Raw genomic sequence first — 14,000 nt, 5'->3', positions numbered from 1 at the left:
TATCACTCAAAATGCTATTCTAGTCTGCGTGAGATTTTATATCTATAATACATGAGTAAGACACATTAGGCACAGGTTGCTCAGTTTTAATTACTAACAAAATTATGGCATGATCAGATGTCCCAACAGGAGAACCAACCTTAATTATTATAACCCCAGGGGAGTCAGTGTATACTAGGTCCAAGCAGCTACCAGACCTGTGAATAGCTTCACTTATGATTTGCTCATAGCCTGATTCAGAGCCAAGTAATGTTGCAATATATGGTAAATTTATATTTGCGTCAAAACAAATCGCCTTTTATTGTACAGTATTTTTTTTATATATTAAATAAACAATCAAAATTTGTAATTCTAACACCAAGTTATATTTAAATGGTTTCATCATGATTATTTGGTCATCACATAGCGATTCCGAATTGACTTACTTCATGAAAAAAAGCTTCTCAGCTATAGGACAATTTATCCAGTTTTATAGAAAATAAAACACTTTAAATTTTAAAGGGAAATTAAAGAAAGGTTTAGTTTAAGCTTCACTTTTAAATTGCTAACATTCTTTGATGTATAAAGTACATTTGTTCTTTATTTACAATATCACTTGTAAAGAAATACCTTACTTCCTTATCTCTCATGATATAGGGAGGAAGATATATTAACACATAACAGCATCAGTTTTATTTAAAAAAACTAATATTGCAAACGTTGGTTAAGCTTAACGTAAAAAATAACAGATTGGTTTTATTTCAACTATTTAGATTTTTTTTGTATTGATTCTTCTGATAAGTTTCTGTGCTATTAATAAAATCATTAGTTTTGAATCAATACACTGCACAATATGTGCACTAAATATATATTTCATACTTGAACCAACAGATATGGCTTAGTATTCACCACTTGCATGATAAAAATTACAACAGTACAGTCAAAAAAATAAAAAAGAATTAATTTGTTAGACAATATAAGCAGAAAGCAAGGTTAAATTGAGATTTCAAAGGACTAGTTCTTGCAAAAAGCATACAAGTAATACCTGTACTCTTTGGCTGGCATTTACTCCATATTCCACGGAGGAGCTCACGAAAGCAGACGAAACATTTAATCACATGAGACTCTCCATCTGATATATTTCTAATAATCGGTGACAAGTGTCAATCAAAGTGAAGTGGAACGACCAACGAGTACAAATTTTACATGCTGTAATCTCATGGGTCACTTTTGTGATGGAATGAATTTGTAAATGCATAACAAAATGGCTCACAACATGTTCCTCAAAAGATTAAGTATAGCAATGCCAAAAAAAAATTATACAAAATGATATTGGAAGCCTCATTTATTCCTTTTATACTTCAATTAGATGGTACAAATATTAACTGCAGAGGCTGTGTTTCAAAATTTAGGCATGAATGAAATGAATCGTACTATATACAGACTATAACCACATACATTACTTGATTTATGTCCAAAAAATATTTTGGTTATCATAACATTGCCATGCTAATTCAGTTAAGATTACTGGTGTGGATTAAAAAATAAAAAAGTATTGTCAAAGACTTATGGCATTGTGAAGTAATTACAACAACAGAGTTTTCATTACATAATTAATAGGCCAATTTTCTTGCATATCTTACCAAGCTAAATATTTTCTATCAGAACGCTTGCACCGAGATTTTAGGTAAAGAAATTTCATTAACTACATTCATATTAGAAAAGTCTATAGGATACCGTTTCATAAGTAATATTGTGTACGGAAAATTCAATAATGGTCTACCTAAGGAACATGAAATGAAAACTAGAATGGTTGCAGGAGTGGTAATGATGTTTTACACACCACATATATATACACACATTTGTATATGTATATATAAAGCAGTGCATAAAGATGTCTAATCATAGAGAAAATGAAATGATGTTGCATCAGTACTATACCCCTCTCATATTTCTGGAGTATCCGGTATAGGCACTTGCACGTTATGTTCAAATGAATAGAGTTGTTATGATATGACGAGACAAAATGTCCTACTTGTCTTTGGATGTATACACAATGTACGGAAGTATGTTCTTTAGACTTCTCGTGTTTTCTAGCTAACGATGTTCTGCATCTTCATACAATCTTATGCTTTTGTTCACTAATGTAAGATGCACATGGTAATACTTAAATTAACCTAAATTCATAGTTCACAGCCTACTCCTCACAAAAAGTAATAAATATAAAAAAATTGAATATCTGTTGGTCATTGTTCAAACACAAGATCTTGATCAGGCAGATTTAAGTACATTTGCCCTTAGATGCATTAGTGCATTACAAAATAATCCTTGACTCTCCTGTGTGCAAATGCAAAATGGCGTCAATCTCAATGCTACTGAAATAAACAAACTATATGTACATATCAGTACTTTGTAAAATAAGTTGACAATACTTTTATGATTAATTCTTTATTTACTTAAAACATTATGCTGTTATTGAATCCAGTAATAGTCATTTAGTCACTACACTAACTGTACATATATAATACAAAACATCAACACGATAATTCATTCTCCAAACAAATTATTTCACATACATAAAAAAATCTTACACTGAACTATTTTCAATCAGATATCACCTTTGGAATTAATTCAAGCAACTTTTTATATTAGTAGTCACTTTCTCCCCATTCATGAGCAGTTGTTTCATCTAGATCATCGTCGTCTAAATCTTCATCATCAACACCAACCAATACACGATCAATTACTGAGGGGAAAAAAATAAAATCATTAATAGTCTAGTATCAAGATTTCAGCAAATGTTTAACATATCCTACAAACTAATTTATTTTTCTGCGAAAGAATACTTTATTTAGTGGAAGCAAACAAAATGTTCATAAGAGTACAATTGGGGTTGTTTATTGTAGTATATTAGATGTATACCTTATTTTAGTTTTTATCTTGAGTCTATTACAAAAAATAAAAACCTATTTACAAGAGAAAATTCAATGGTTAGCATAATTATATAAACAAATCAATCATTAACTTTAAATATTACTATACTACAAGAGTATTTTTTAAAATTTCTGGCCTCATCCATTAAATGTCAAGGGAAACAAGCAGTTCTTCCAATTTTTTTGCTTTACGGGTCTCTTCTAACCTCTCTGTATTAGGTCTACTGATATTAAAGTACTGCTCTCCTTATATAACCAAGGGTTGCGTCCTGGTCTTCTTACCATTCCTCTACAACAACAATTGACTAATATTATTGCTCTCAAAATGGTGATCATAAATGAAGTAGGTTTTCAGTTTAGGAAACGTGTAAGGATTAATGAAAGGCAACATTAGACCTCTTCAGGCAGTGCCTTCAATGTGTGGGCAAGTGAAACATCTAGAGCAATGGTATCCTAGAAAACAGGTTTCTAATTTCTTTAATTTTACCTTATTATTTTGTTTACTCCTTTTTTTTGTGTGTAATATTGCCTCCATTTAATGGCCTGATCATTTTTTAATGTACCCAGGGTAAGCTCTGTTTCCCTCCTGCAACTACAGCCTCCCTCCCTTCATATTTATTCTTGAATAGATGTAGGATGGAAGGGCAACTCATTTGATATTGGCATAACCAATGCTATTATCCTTTCCTACTTTAGGGAAAGATTTAATTACAGCCTAGGTTCTGCTTCCTTCCCTACTCTTTGCTGTGTCAAAGTTTGACTGTCTAATGATAGTAAGGGGGAAGGGATTTAAGCTTCTACAATTCTTTCATGTTCATATGTTGTGCCAAAGAAATACAGTAGTAGTATGATACATTGGAATGGAGAATGGTAAGCTCCCCTCTATATGGGGATCGCTAATAATTATTTTTATTTAGAGAAATTTCTCTTGTAGATGAGTGTATTCAAAGTTAAATGTAACAGTTGAATGCAGTAATCTTACTGACCCATTCCCATTGCCATTATCATAGGGCACGCTGTGCCTCTTTGGGGGTAGGGCCTAGGGCCCTATAAGTATACTTATATACATATAATGGGTATGCACTGCAAATAATATGGATCCATTACCTCATAAGGAACACTGAGATATCATTTGCCCATCACCATTGGATTCGGCAGTTTGGGGTTTTGGTAAAGGGATCATGGTGAATCAAGCCCCTAACCAAGAAGAAGGGCTTAAGTCAGAAGTCGATCTAGACCCCAAAGAGGAGGCTGGTTTACCCCCCAGGTCCTCTAGAAGGAGACCTTCGTCTCACCTGAGAACCAACCTTTGGCTGTTTACCCTAGAGTTAGCCAGTTAGGCAGGCTACTGTTCCTCGGGGGTTCAATCAGCTTATTCCCAAAGGGTTTTTACTGTTGACACACAAGTCTGCTCTTATTAACAATCTAGCAGGACCAGTTTCAGATTCTGAGAGGATGTTTCTGGATCATAGTCTTGTAGATTTATCTTTGGCTGGAATGACAGTGGTAATCCAGATACTCCCTTCCTGGCCAAAATGGTAAAGGTGAGTTTGAGGTCTATGAGGGATACGTTCCAAAAAGGGGACTTCTCATTGCCCAAAAAATGCACCCCCTTCTTTGGGATCTACCCATAAGAATTTGACCAATAAGCCCCTTTCTACAGGTGGTATCCCTATTCTAATGACCTCCCTCATCAAAGTGGCAGATGCTTTCTCAGTCTCTAAAACCCATGATGAGAAAAATTGCTTCCTTGTTGGCATTTCTTGCTATGTAGTCAGATTCACGACATACACAGCTCTGTTAGTTCTGAACATACGAGTATTTATAAGATGGCTAACTGCAACAAATCCAACTCCTAAAACATATATGCATGGTGCTTGGCTCATCCTTAGCACCTAAAGGTCCCTCAACAGATTAACCGTTGCAGCCATCTATAACCGCCCCCCCCCCCCCAGGTGGTTCTGTTATTTCATGCTCGCTAGATGCACAAGAACTAATAGTTTACTTTGTTGGAAATGAATGTCCGTTAGGGTACATGTAGGGAAGGGAGGCATGAGCCTTACTCCAAATATAAAAGATGGTAGTCAAGCGCCTACTAACAACCAGGTAGCTTCGGCTCCAGTACCTGTATTGGTTTTCGGCGATGTGTCAGTGTGTCATCATAGTTCAGCATAAGTAACATTAAATATAGCTTGAATTTATAGGTCTTCCTTATATTCACTAGTCTGTGCTGTGCATGTTGATTCATTGACCCTGAAGCAGGGAGGATAATATTTCTTTGGTATTTTCTTATATTAGATTCCCTGGTCTAGCTTTTCACAGGAAAATTCTTGGAGACCTCACAGTAGCTCCCCAAAAATAATATTTTCCTTTGTCAACATCTCTCTTCTCTTTCATGGTACAATATACTGCAGTAGGGAGTTGAATTGCATAGTATGCTATTCTATATATATTATAGAGGCCTTTTTTTATATATGGTATATAAAATAAGCACCTTATGCTTACAAACTACAGAAGGAAGAATTATCGAGACACAAAGGCTGCTAATAACAATGTAAAGAAGAAATATTCTCATAAAAGGACTTGCTTTGTTTTATATGCCAAGGGAAAAAAAAATTCTATCAGCTGTATGATATATGCATAACACTTTCCATCTAGTTGCCTAAAACAGAAGATGCTAAGGGCATAAGAACCAACACATGCATAAAGCAAAGGAATTATCTAATAAGTTTAATTTCTGTGTACAATGACCTTTCATAAACAGATAAGTAAATATAAGCTGTTTGAAGATAGGCAGAAGAGATATCAATCGGGTTAAGTAGGAAGAGCGATGACTTGGATTAGTGGTAAACCATTAAAATATCTCGATGTATGGAGCTCTGAGGTACTAAACTGGATATTATTTACATGAGAGACAGTTAAAGGGTAAGCATTTAGACCATAAAACTTTACAAATATCATTCTTTACATTTCAGAAAATGCCTAAATCTATGTACCATGTATACAGAAAGCACTGGAATGCATTAATTCTTGTGTGGGGAGCTTGATGATAGAAAATTGGAAATACAATATAGGTTATGAAAATGCAATTCTTATTGGAGATGTGAAGACTTGCTATTGTGCTACAGTAAGTGAGAAAAAATTGCAATGAATGAACACCAGAAGCTGTGGAAGTTTTTTTGCACACTGGTTGCCTCTGAAGCAGTCTGAAAATACAAATATTGAACTCTCTCTGTTAAAGACCATTTTATATCCAGAATATCTATTCTATTGAATACATAGAAAGATTAGGCGCAGTAGTGATGAGTAGTACTACAGAGGTTTCCAAAACCCAAAAAAGTAAGGAAGGAGAAATTTAAGATAAGGCACCAGCTGACGGCTAGCAAAGCCATTTTTTAAAGCCTACCTGACATATAAAAACATGGCTTCTATAACAGCTCTAATGATATATGCTTGGCCCTCACTTAATACATCAGTGTAAAGTGACATCCCAATTTCTAAGATGTTTCCACATTACATAAAGGGAAAAAGTCTTAGTTTCAATCTGTTTCATCTCCAAAAGCAACAGATTCATCACTCGCATGAACTCAATTGCTTCACATTCTAATAGAATTGAATACCTGTACTTAAGTTTATCAAATGGAAGATTGTTATAGCAATTTCTTTGACATTAATGCCTCATATGTTTCAACAGGAGTTGAATACCAACAATATGCAAAATTTTGTTTTTCCTGCCTAAAGATAATAAATAGTGCAAGTCAGTCATAAACCTCTTATTGAAAAAAGGTGCCTCACTAACTCAATTTTGCCAGGTTGCTTTTAAGGACATTCACCCCAATACCGGAATATCACAGTAATGTACTACAAAATAGGGCCCCAATTACTTTGCAAATTGTTCAGAAAGGATCTTCTCATGATAGCTATACTAGGATAACAGTCCATATCAGTGTCTTTTTCCAATACAATGAGTAAATTCTTCTAACTAGTACCTTAACAAGAAGTTGGATAGGTAATTTCATACTTCATCCATAAAAGCAATAAAATCTTTTGACTTCCTCAGACCCTGTACCCTGTGAATTTGATGAAGACGTACCATATTTGACAAGGAATTACCTTAATACTGCCTCCATCTGAACCAAGTAAATTGGAAGGCAGCTTTTGTTATGCACCCCTTGTGAGACTGATAAAATAAAGTAAATCATAGCCTACTGTGGGCCCCTATCAGTCAAGACTGGAACAAAGAAATATTAACATATCCTCTCAAACAACATGAGCTGCTAAGGAAATTCCATGTGGAGGTTGTTTTTCAATCTCTATTCCTGTCAGATTTTGAGCCTGGCAGCACACCTGTGTTTAATAGGGAGTTTTAATAGGAATTTTCACCTTTAGTCTTTATTAGTGACTTAACGACTATAATTTTATTAACCCAAATTCATTATTGGGGTAGTGTCGTCTTCCTGGTATTTCTTAAATTTCTGTCAATTCCTCCATTTTGGCTTGGTAACGATTAACTGATAAGAGGTACTCCTTGAATAGTTACTAATTTTTGTAAGTCCAGAGATCCAAAGCCTTAAGTCTTCAGTTCAAAAGGAGTTTTCGCCTTTAAAACCTGAGTACCTCCAGTTTTCGTTTATTTCACCCAATTTCACTCAGTTGGATTAGCCAGCTTTGTCACAACCACTTGTTGCTAAATCAGACCAGTGCCCAGACCTATAATCATACCCTGTAAGAAGGATGTTATGAGTGTATTATATATCATTTTCATGGCACCATTCCAATCCCAATTTAGGGTTGTTATGGGCTGGTGTTTGCCAGACGGGGGTTAGAGTCCCGCTCAGACTCGTTAGTACCTTTAGCGTCTGCAACCCTACCATCCTTGTGAGCTAAGGTTTTGGGGGGTTTGGGAGAGTCTATAGGCCTATCTGCTGAGTCATCAGCAGTCATTGCCTGGCCCTCCCTGGTCTTAGCTTGGATGGAGAGGGGGCTTGGGTGCTGATCATATGATATTTATGGTCAGTCTCTAGGGCATTGTCCTGCTTGCTAGGGCAATGTCACTGTCCCTTGCCTCTGCCATTCATGAGCAACCTTTAAACCTTAAAGTAACTCCTTGTTGAAATCCCATTTTGTGCTCAAGTAGATATTCTACTTTCCCCAAGTAGATATTCTACTTTGCCCAAGTAGATATTCTACGTGGGTCTAGTAAAGAAATGGTTTGTATTTAAAATTAATGTGAAACATTATCAAAAGCAATTTTGTTTGGTAGATAATAACCATTAGCTTCCATATGTCCCCTACTACTAGCATACCCTCTGACTGTGGTCCTTTTGTCACAGCATTTGATAACCTTACTCAATTCTCCTCTTCTGGCTCCCTGTTTGCAGTGAATATAGTGAAATAATTTACCTTCTTTCTGAGACCTTTTTAATCTTCATTATCCCTCTAGTTACTTGCCCCATGTCAGTTTTGTCTCCCCTCCATTTTATCATGATTGATATTTCTCTTTGATCTATAAGTCACATAGAAGATATGTATAATAGTCCTTTTCTTCTTACTAGTATTGCTCTCTCTTCCATTTTCCTAATTTTTCCTAACATTTTTACTTCATTATGCTCATTTTCACTGAGCTTACTTCATTGTAAAATATCATATAACAAAATATTAACTAAATGCAAAGCAGTTATTTTGGCAGCCCAAAATAAAGCACTAGGATATGAACTGTCAAATGATGCAAACTTAGTGTAAAATACATTTACATTTTTGAAATTATGACAAACTTACCACTAATCTCTAACATGCAGTGGTGTACATTTAATTATCCTATTTTCAAAATCTATAACAAATAATTTATTAATGCTGCAGGTTCCCAATCTACCGAATTTAAGGCCTTGAGTAAAACTGAAACATCAAAAAACCACCTAGAACTGTATCTTACAAAAAGCGTGAAGCAGTCGTCAGACTCCAAAAGCTGAGAAATAAGAACTTTCCTACAAATAACACGGATGTGCACAGCTTATATTGACTAAGTCTATGAAAAAAGATCCATATTTTCTAACTAAAAAATACAAGGTATTACCTTGCAACTTTCCTTTACTTTAAGGTAAGAATGTACAAGTTACATTCAAAATGATTTTCTCATTATCTTAGGAATTAACAATGCTCGTATTCACCAACAACCACACAGTTAAATTAACGGCGATATTTCTGTCATACTTTCGAACACTTAGATTATGAGAAATACAATATATAAATCTGGAATCTACTTGCTAGTATGGGAATTTCAAAATATCAGTCTAGAAAAACACATGGGATCTGTGACTAAAAAAAAAAGAAAAAAAAAAAAGATTACTTGTTAAAGAGGTAGCAGTTGGAAAATATGGCCTTACTTACAATCCAGATCAAAGATGAAATTTCAGGTGAACTATTTAAAGAATGGATAGTCACAGCATCCCTTCAACACAACTATTATGATCCAAATTACAGATGTGCATTAAATATAATAGGTACAACCAGGATATAGCAGTTAATTTGTAGTTTTAACATTTTTAGCAGGGTTATTTTTCCTTTGTGAGAAATATATTAGACCTCAAAACATTAATATTAAGGACACACTTGAGAAATTCTGTTTACAAAATGCTTAAAATATATGGTTAAATATAATATAGTACTGTACAAGTAACATCTGGGATAAATAGAATTAAAATTCATATTGAATCTTAAACCAATTCTACTTTTGGTTAATGCACACCTGAATTTAAACTTTGAATTTAGACTCGGCGCTGATATTTCTTAGTTACCGCATGTCTATTTATGTAGCCATTATGAATTGAACATAACCATTCTATTGTCTTCACCTAAAATACATCTTGGTTGAAAAAAAAAAAAGCTTGACCAATAGCAGATATATAAGCTATATTAAGCCTTCCTCACCCATTGATATCAGGAGCTGGGAGATTATCATTCAGGGCTGAAGGACAAAAAGCATAAAGGTAGAAAGAGGCGAGTAATATGAGGTTAGTTTGTTTCGTTAGTGATTCTTTTTATGTACGAGCATGATCTGGTCCTCTCCTTTTCTAGGTAGAAATCAGAAAACCTAAATACAGTATGTCAAAATAAATCATTCCCTGTTACGGCATATTCACTTTTGTCAATTAAAGTGAATGAAGAGAGAAATTATGGATCTGCTAGTCTTATAAAGTTCTCTCATTCTTTTGAAAATGATTTAAACATTCCAACTATGAATATACATTTACATTTTAACTAGCCAACTTCATTCTCACACCAACCTTTTCTTTTGTGAAAAAGTGACTCACCCTTAAAATGTCAAATGAATTCTGTAAATTTTCCTATAGTTTACCAGCTTTTAAAATTAATTTCCCCCCAAATTAGCAATAACTCCATGCCTTCATTTCCATAAGTTCCCATGTGAATATATTAACACTTTCATGGACACGATTAAAAACTTCAAAAATAGCATAACAAAAAGGGTCAGATTCTCATAATGCAGTCATACCCAAGTAAGCTTTTAAACTTGATTTCAATTCTCTAAATTCACAGCATTAGCTTTTAAACCATGTACTGTACATAATTAATTGAAATGTTTCCATAACTTGTTTTCATTATGGTTCACTTATGAGCAAATAAATATATAAAATAATTCTGACACTACAGTATTTCATTACTCTACATTGATAGTAACCAACATATAAACATGGTGAGACAGTGCCTACAATTGAAGCGATTCACGTAACATTTCGGAAGGGAATAATACGTAAAGAATACATAAGCGAGTTCAGTTAAAAGCACTCACCTTCTAATGCATGTTCTATCTTTTTTAAATTCCGTAGTATGCCGGCTAATTCTCTGGAGGTAGATCTACTTTGGCTTGTTGAGAGACTTGGATCGCTTTCACTCAAATGTGCCAGTACCTCTTCTAAAAGGGCAGCCCTATCACCCTCTTCATCATATTGTGACCTGTGGTAAACAAATAGTTTAAAATTTTAGTTTTGCTAAAGATAAAATGAATAAGAATAGAGTTTTATTTCATATACAGTACGATAAAACATAATTTTTTTACTAATTACCCAACGGATGATTCGAATATATACTATTAAACTATTGATACCATTTAGAAAAAAAAAAATACTGTATGCTGAGCATTTACTTAATCACAGCAAGTTTACAAACTGCACGCCATCACATTGTCATTCTTTAGAGTAGGCTGCTGTAAAGTCATGGTTCGAGTAAAGTTAATGTTGCCCCCAAATAGCAGCAAAATGGTTTCTCCCATTCTTCCCGCTTTTCTATTTCCTTTTAATCTCTGATATTCATGCATTTTTACTTTTCATATCAGTCCAGCTTATTGTCTATACTCATTGGAGCATTGAGAAGTTTCGTCTACCCCGGAACCTCAGCTCCTTGTGTGGGACATGACCCTGGTTCTCAAGGCTCTTAATGTATCCTGTTTAAGCCTTTGAGAAGGTTGCAGGCTGAGATCCGACCCCCAAGACTGTCTTTGTGCTAAGCCTTAGCATTGGCAAAGAGAGTAGGCGAGTTGCAGTCTCTTTTGGTCACCTACACCGAGAAATGGAAGGAGGTCTCATTTGAGTTTGTGTCAGCATCGTTCATGGCCAAAGGTTCTAGACCATCTCCATCCCTCAATATGTGAAGTAGTGACAAGTCACGATTAAGAGGAGATGATTTTATGTCCCATGAGGGCTGTGTGGTGTTATGTGATGAGGACCAGAAACCTCAGGCCAGAATGTAGAGCATTTTCGTTAATACTGGCAGAACCAGTATCTATAAAGTGCTTTCTTTAAAAAATAATGAAGTCGTTAAATTATCAAAAATATTTTTATAAATTAAACTTCATTATTTTTTTAATCTGAAATAACATACTTTTTTAAATGAAAACTATTAAAACTTGATAAAATAATAACAATTAAATCCCTATAAGTATAAAAGTTTTACTTTTATTACAGAGACAATATTTGAATCTTTTCATACCACTAATCACGTATTAATATAAATTTTCCTGACATCATACAGGACAGCCCATATAATTTCTAAAATACTATACAAAACAGAGTACTTGTGATATTAGTACTCTGCAACTGAGTGTAGTATAGCACATTAAAACTAATATCTTTGTCTATTCATCTTATGCAGGTTCTAACTTTACATTACTCATCCTCAAGTGATAAACACACATTTTAAACAACCTTACATCGGTTTCTGTCATACAATAATGATAAGTGCTGTTCTGTACAGAACTGGACTTCACAGGGAACCGTATTAATGTGGGTATCGGGTTATTAAAAATTGATTGATTATGTAAATACTTTTTCATATGGAATACAGGTAGTAGCTTGGCCAGGGCACCAGCCACCCGTTGAGATACTACAGCTAGAGACCTATGGGGTCCTTTGACTGGCCAGACAGTGCTACACTGGATCCTTTTCCCTGGTTACGGTTCATTTTCCCTTTGCCTACAAATACACCGAATAGTCCGGCCTATTCTTTACAAATTCTCCTCTGTCCTCATATACACCCAGCAACATTAAGATTACCAAACAATTCTTCCTCATCCATGGGGTTAACTATGCACTGTAATTGTTCAGTGGCCACTTCTTGGTAATGGTAGAAGAGAATCTTTAGATATGGTAAGTAGCTCTTTTAGGAGGACATTCCAAAATCAAACCATTGTTCTCTAGTTATGGGTAGTGCCATAGCCTCTGTACCATGGTCTTCAACTGGCTTAGGTTAGAGTACCGTTGCTTGAAGGTACACTCGGGCACACTATTCTATCTTATTTCTCTTCCAGTTGTTTTATTTAAGTTGTTATAGTTTATATAGGAAATATTTATTTGAATATTACTGTTCTTGAAATATTTTATTTTTCCTTGTTCCCTTTCCTCACTGGGATATTTTCCCTGTTTGGGGCCCCTGGGCTTATAGCATCCTGCTTTTCCAACTGGGGTTGTAGCTTAGCAAGTAATAATAATAATATAAAAATCCTTTTATATGGCTAAAATAAGTCCGCCTAGAACGACTTACGCTGGTACTCTTGGAACCAATAAACTAAATAAGTATAACTATATGTAAAATAGAGGGGAGAGGTGGGGATATTATTATTATAGCAAATAAGAATTTAATGTACAACATACTATATCATTATTACAGTAAAGTACATTTACTTCTGTAGTGTATTTTGCATTTCATATACATGCCCCTCAAATCCAAGATGACTATGAAGATATGGGGCCTGATTGCTTATGTGACTTTTTGGGGGGGATAAAAAAGAAATTTAGCCCCCATGCCCCTGTCAAAAGTGTGGGCATAAACTTTTGAGAGCCCTGAATTCAAAATGGCCACCGTCGGCAGTTCAAAAAATTAAGTTTTTCCTGGTTTGTCTTAGAGTGCTGTACAAAATGTGTTTTTAGGTTTTATTTTTTTGACATGGGGAATTCATTTCTGATATTGATTTGATCTGTTCTTTATATTCAAATTCACCCTGCTAAGAGAGTTTTCTTTTGTTTCAGGTCAATGTGTGTGGTTCTGCTTAGTTACTTCCATACTATTAAAAGAAGGATCAAAACTGAATTAGTGTAATACTCAAGACATTTCAAATAGATATTGTCAGCAAGATGTCATATGAATGTGTACTGAAATGTGAAAAGACTTGTAAACTTGTAAGTCCTCAGATACCATCAGTCAAGGAAAGTGGGAGTCTCTAGAGTCAAAGTCTTAAAAGATGGTCAGGACTTGATAGGTGTGGTGATATTTACAGCACCACTTCATGGCAAGATGGACCTGCAAATTATTACATGCACCAAGGGTGCTAAATATCAATCTCATCTTCAGACAAGGTAGAAAAGTCTCGACGACGCAAGCCGAACGAAAGTGACATTGGTCTAAGTACAAGTCAAACATTAAGCTCTGAAATGCCACCTCTTTGTGATGATGAGACAGAGGGACCATTGCCTGCTAAGCGCCTGTGTTCTTCTGTGGGTGGATCACTCATTGAGAAAACAAAATGCGTATGATGTCTGAAGGGTGAGGACACGAAGCATCCAAATAGAGCAAAGGGCA

General features: G+C 34.9%; 1 protein-coding gene across 6 annotated transcripts in view; it reads right to left on the bottom strand.

Annotated features, from left to right (window-relative positions):
• Window positions 1–777: 777 nt before the first annotated feature.
• LOC137657616 (nucleolar protein dao-5-like) overlaps window positions 778–14,000 on the bottom strand; it is a 143,001-nt gene continuing 129,778 nt past the window's right edge. For all 6 annotated transcript variants that reach the window (XM_068391976.1, XM_068391978.1, XM_068391975.1 and 3 more), the window contains 2 exons: window positions 10,720–10,883; window positions 778–2,725 (listed from right to left, as the gene is read on the bottom strand). In XM_068391976.1, coding sequence (XP_068248077.1) covers window positions 2,628–2,725; window positions 10,720–10,883 — 262 coding nt within the window. In that variant the 3' untranslated portion in view covers window positions 778–2,627. The remainder of the gene's footprint in view (window positions 2,726–10,719; window positions 10,884–14,000) is intronic.

The sequence above is a fragment of the Palaemon carinicauda genome, chromosome 18 (genome assembly GCF_036898095.1).
Source record: "Palaemon carinicauda isolate YSFRI2023 chromosome 18, ASM3689809v2, whole genome shotgun sequence".
NCBI lineage: Eukaryota > Metazoa > Arthropoda > Malacostraca > Decapoda > Palaemonidae > Palaemon > Palaemon carinicauda.
Note: the sequence above shows the minus strand (reverse complement) of the source record. Positions and strands in the feature narration are given on the sequence as shown.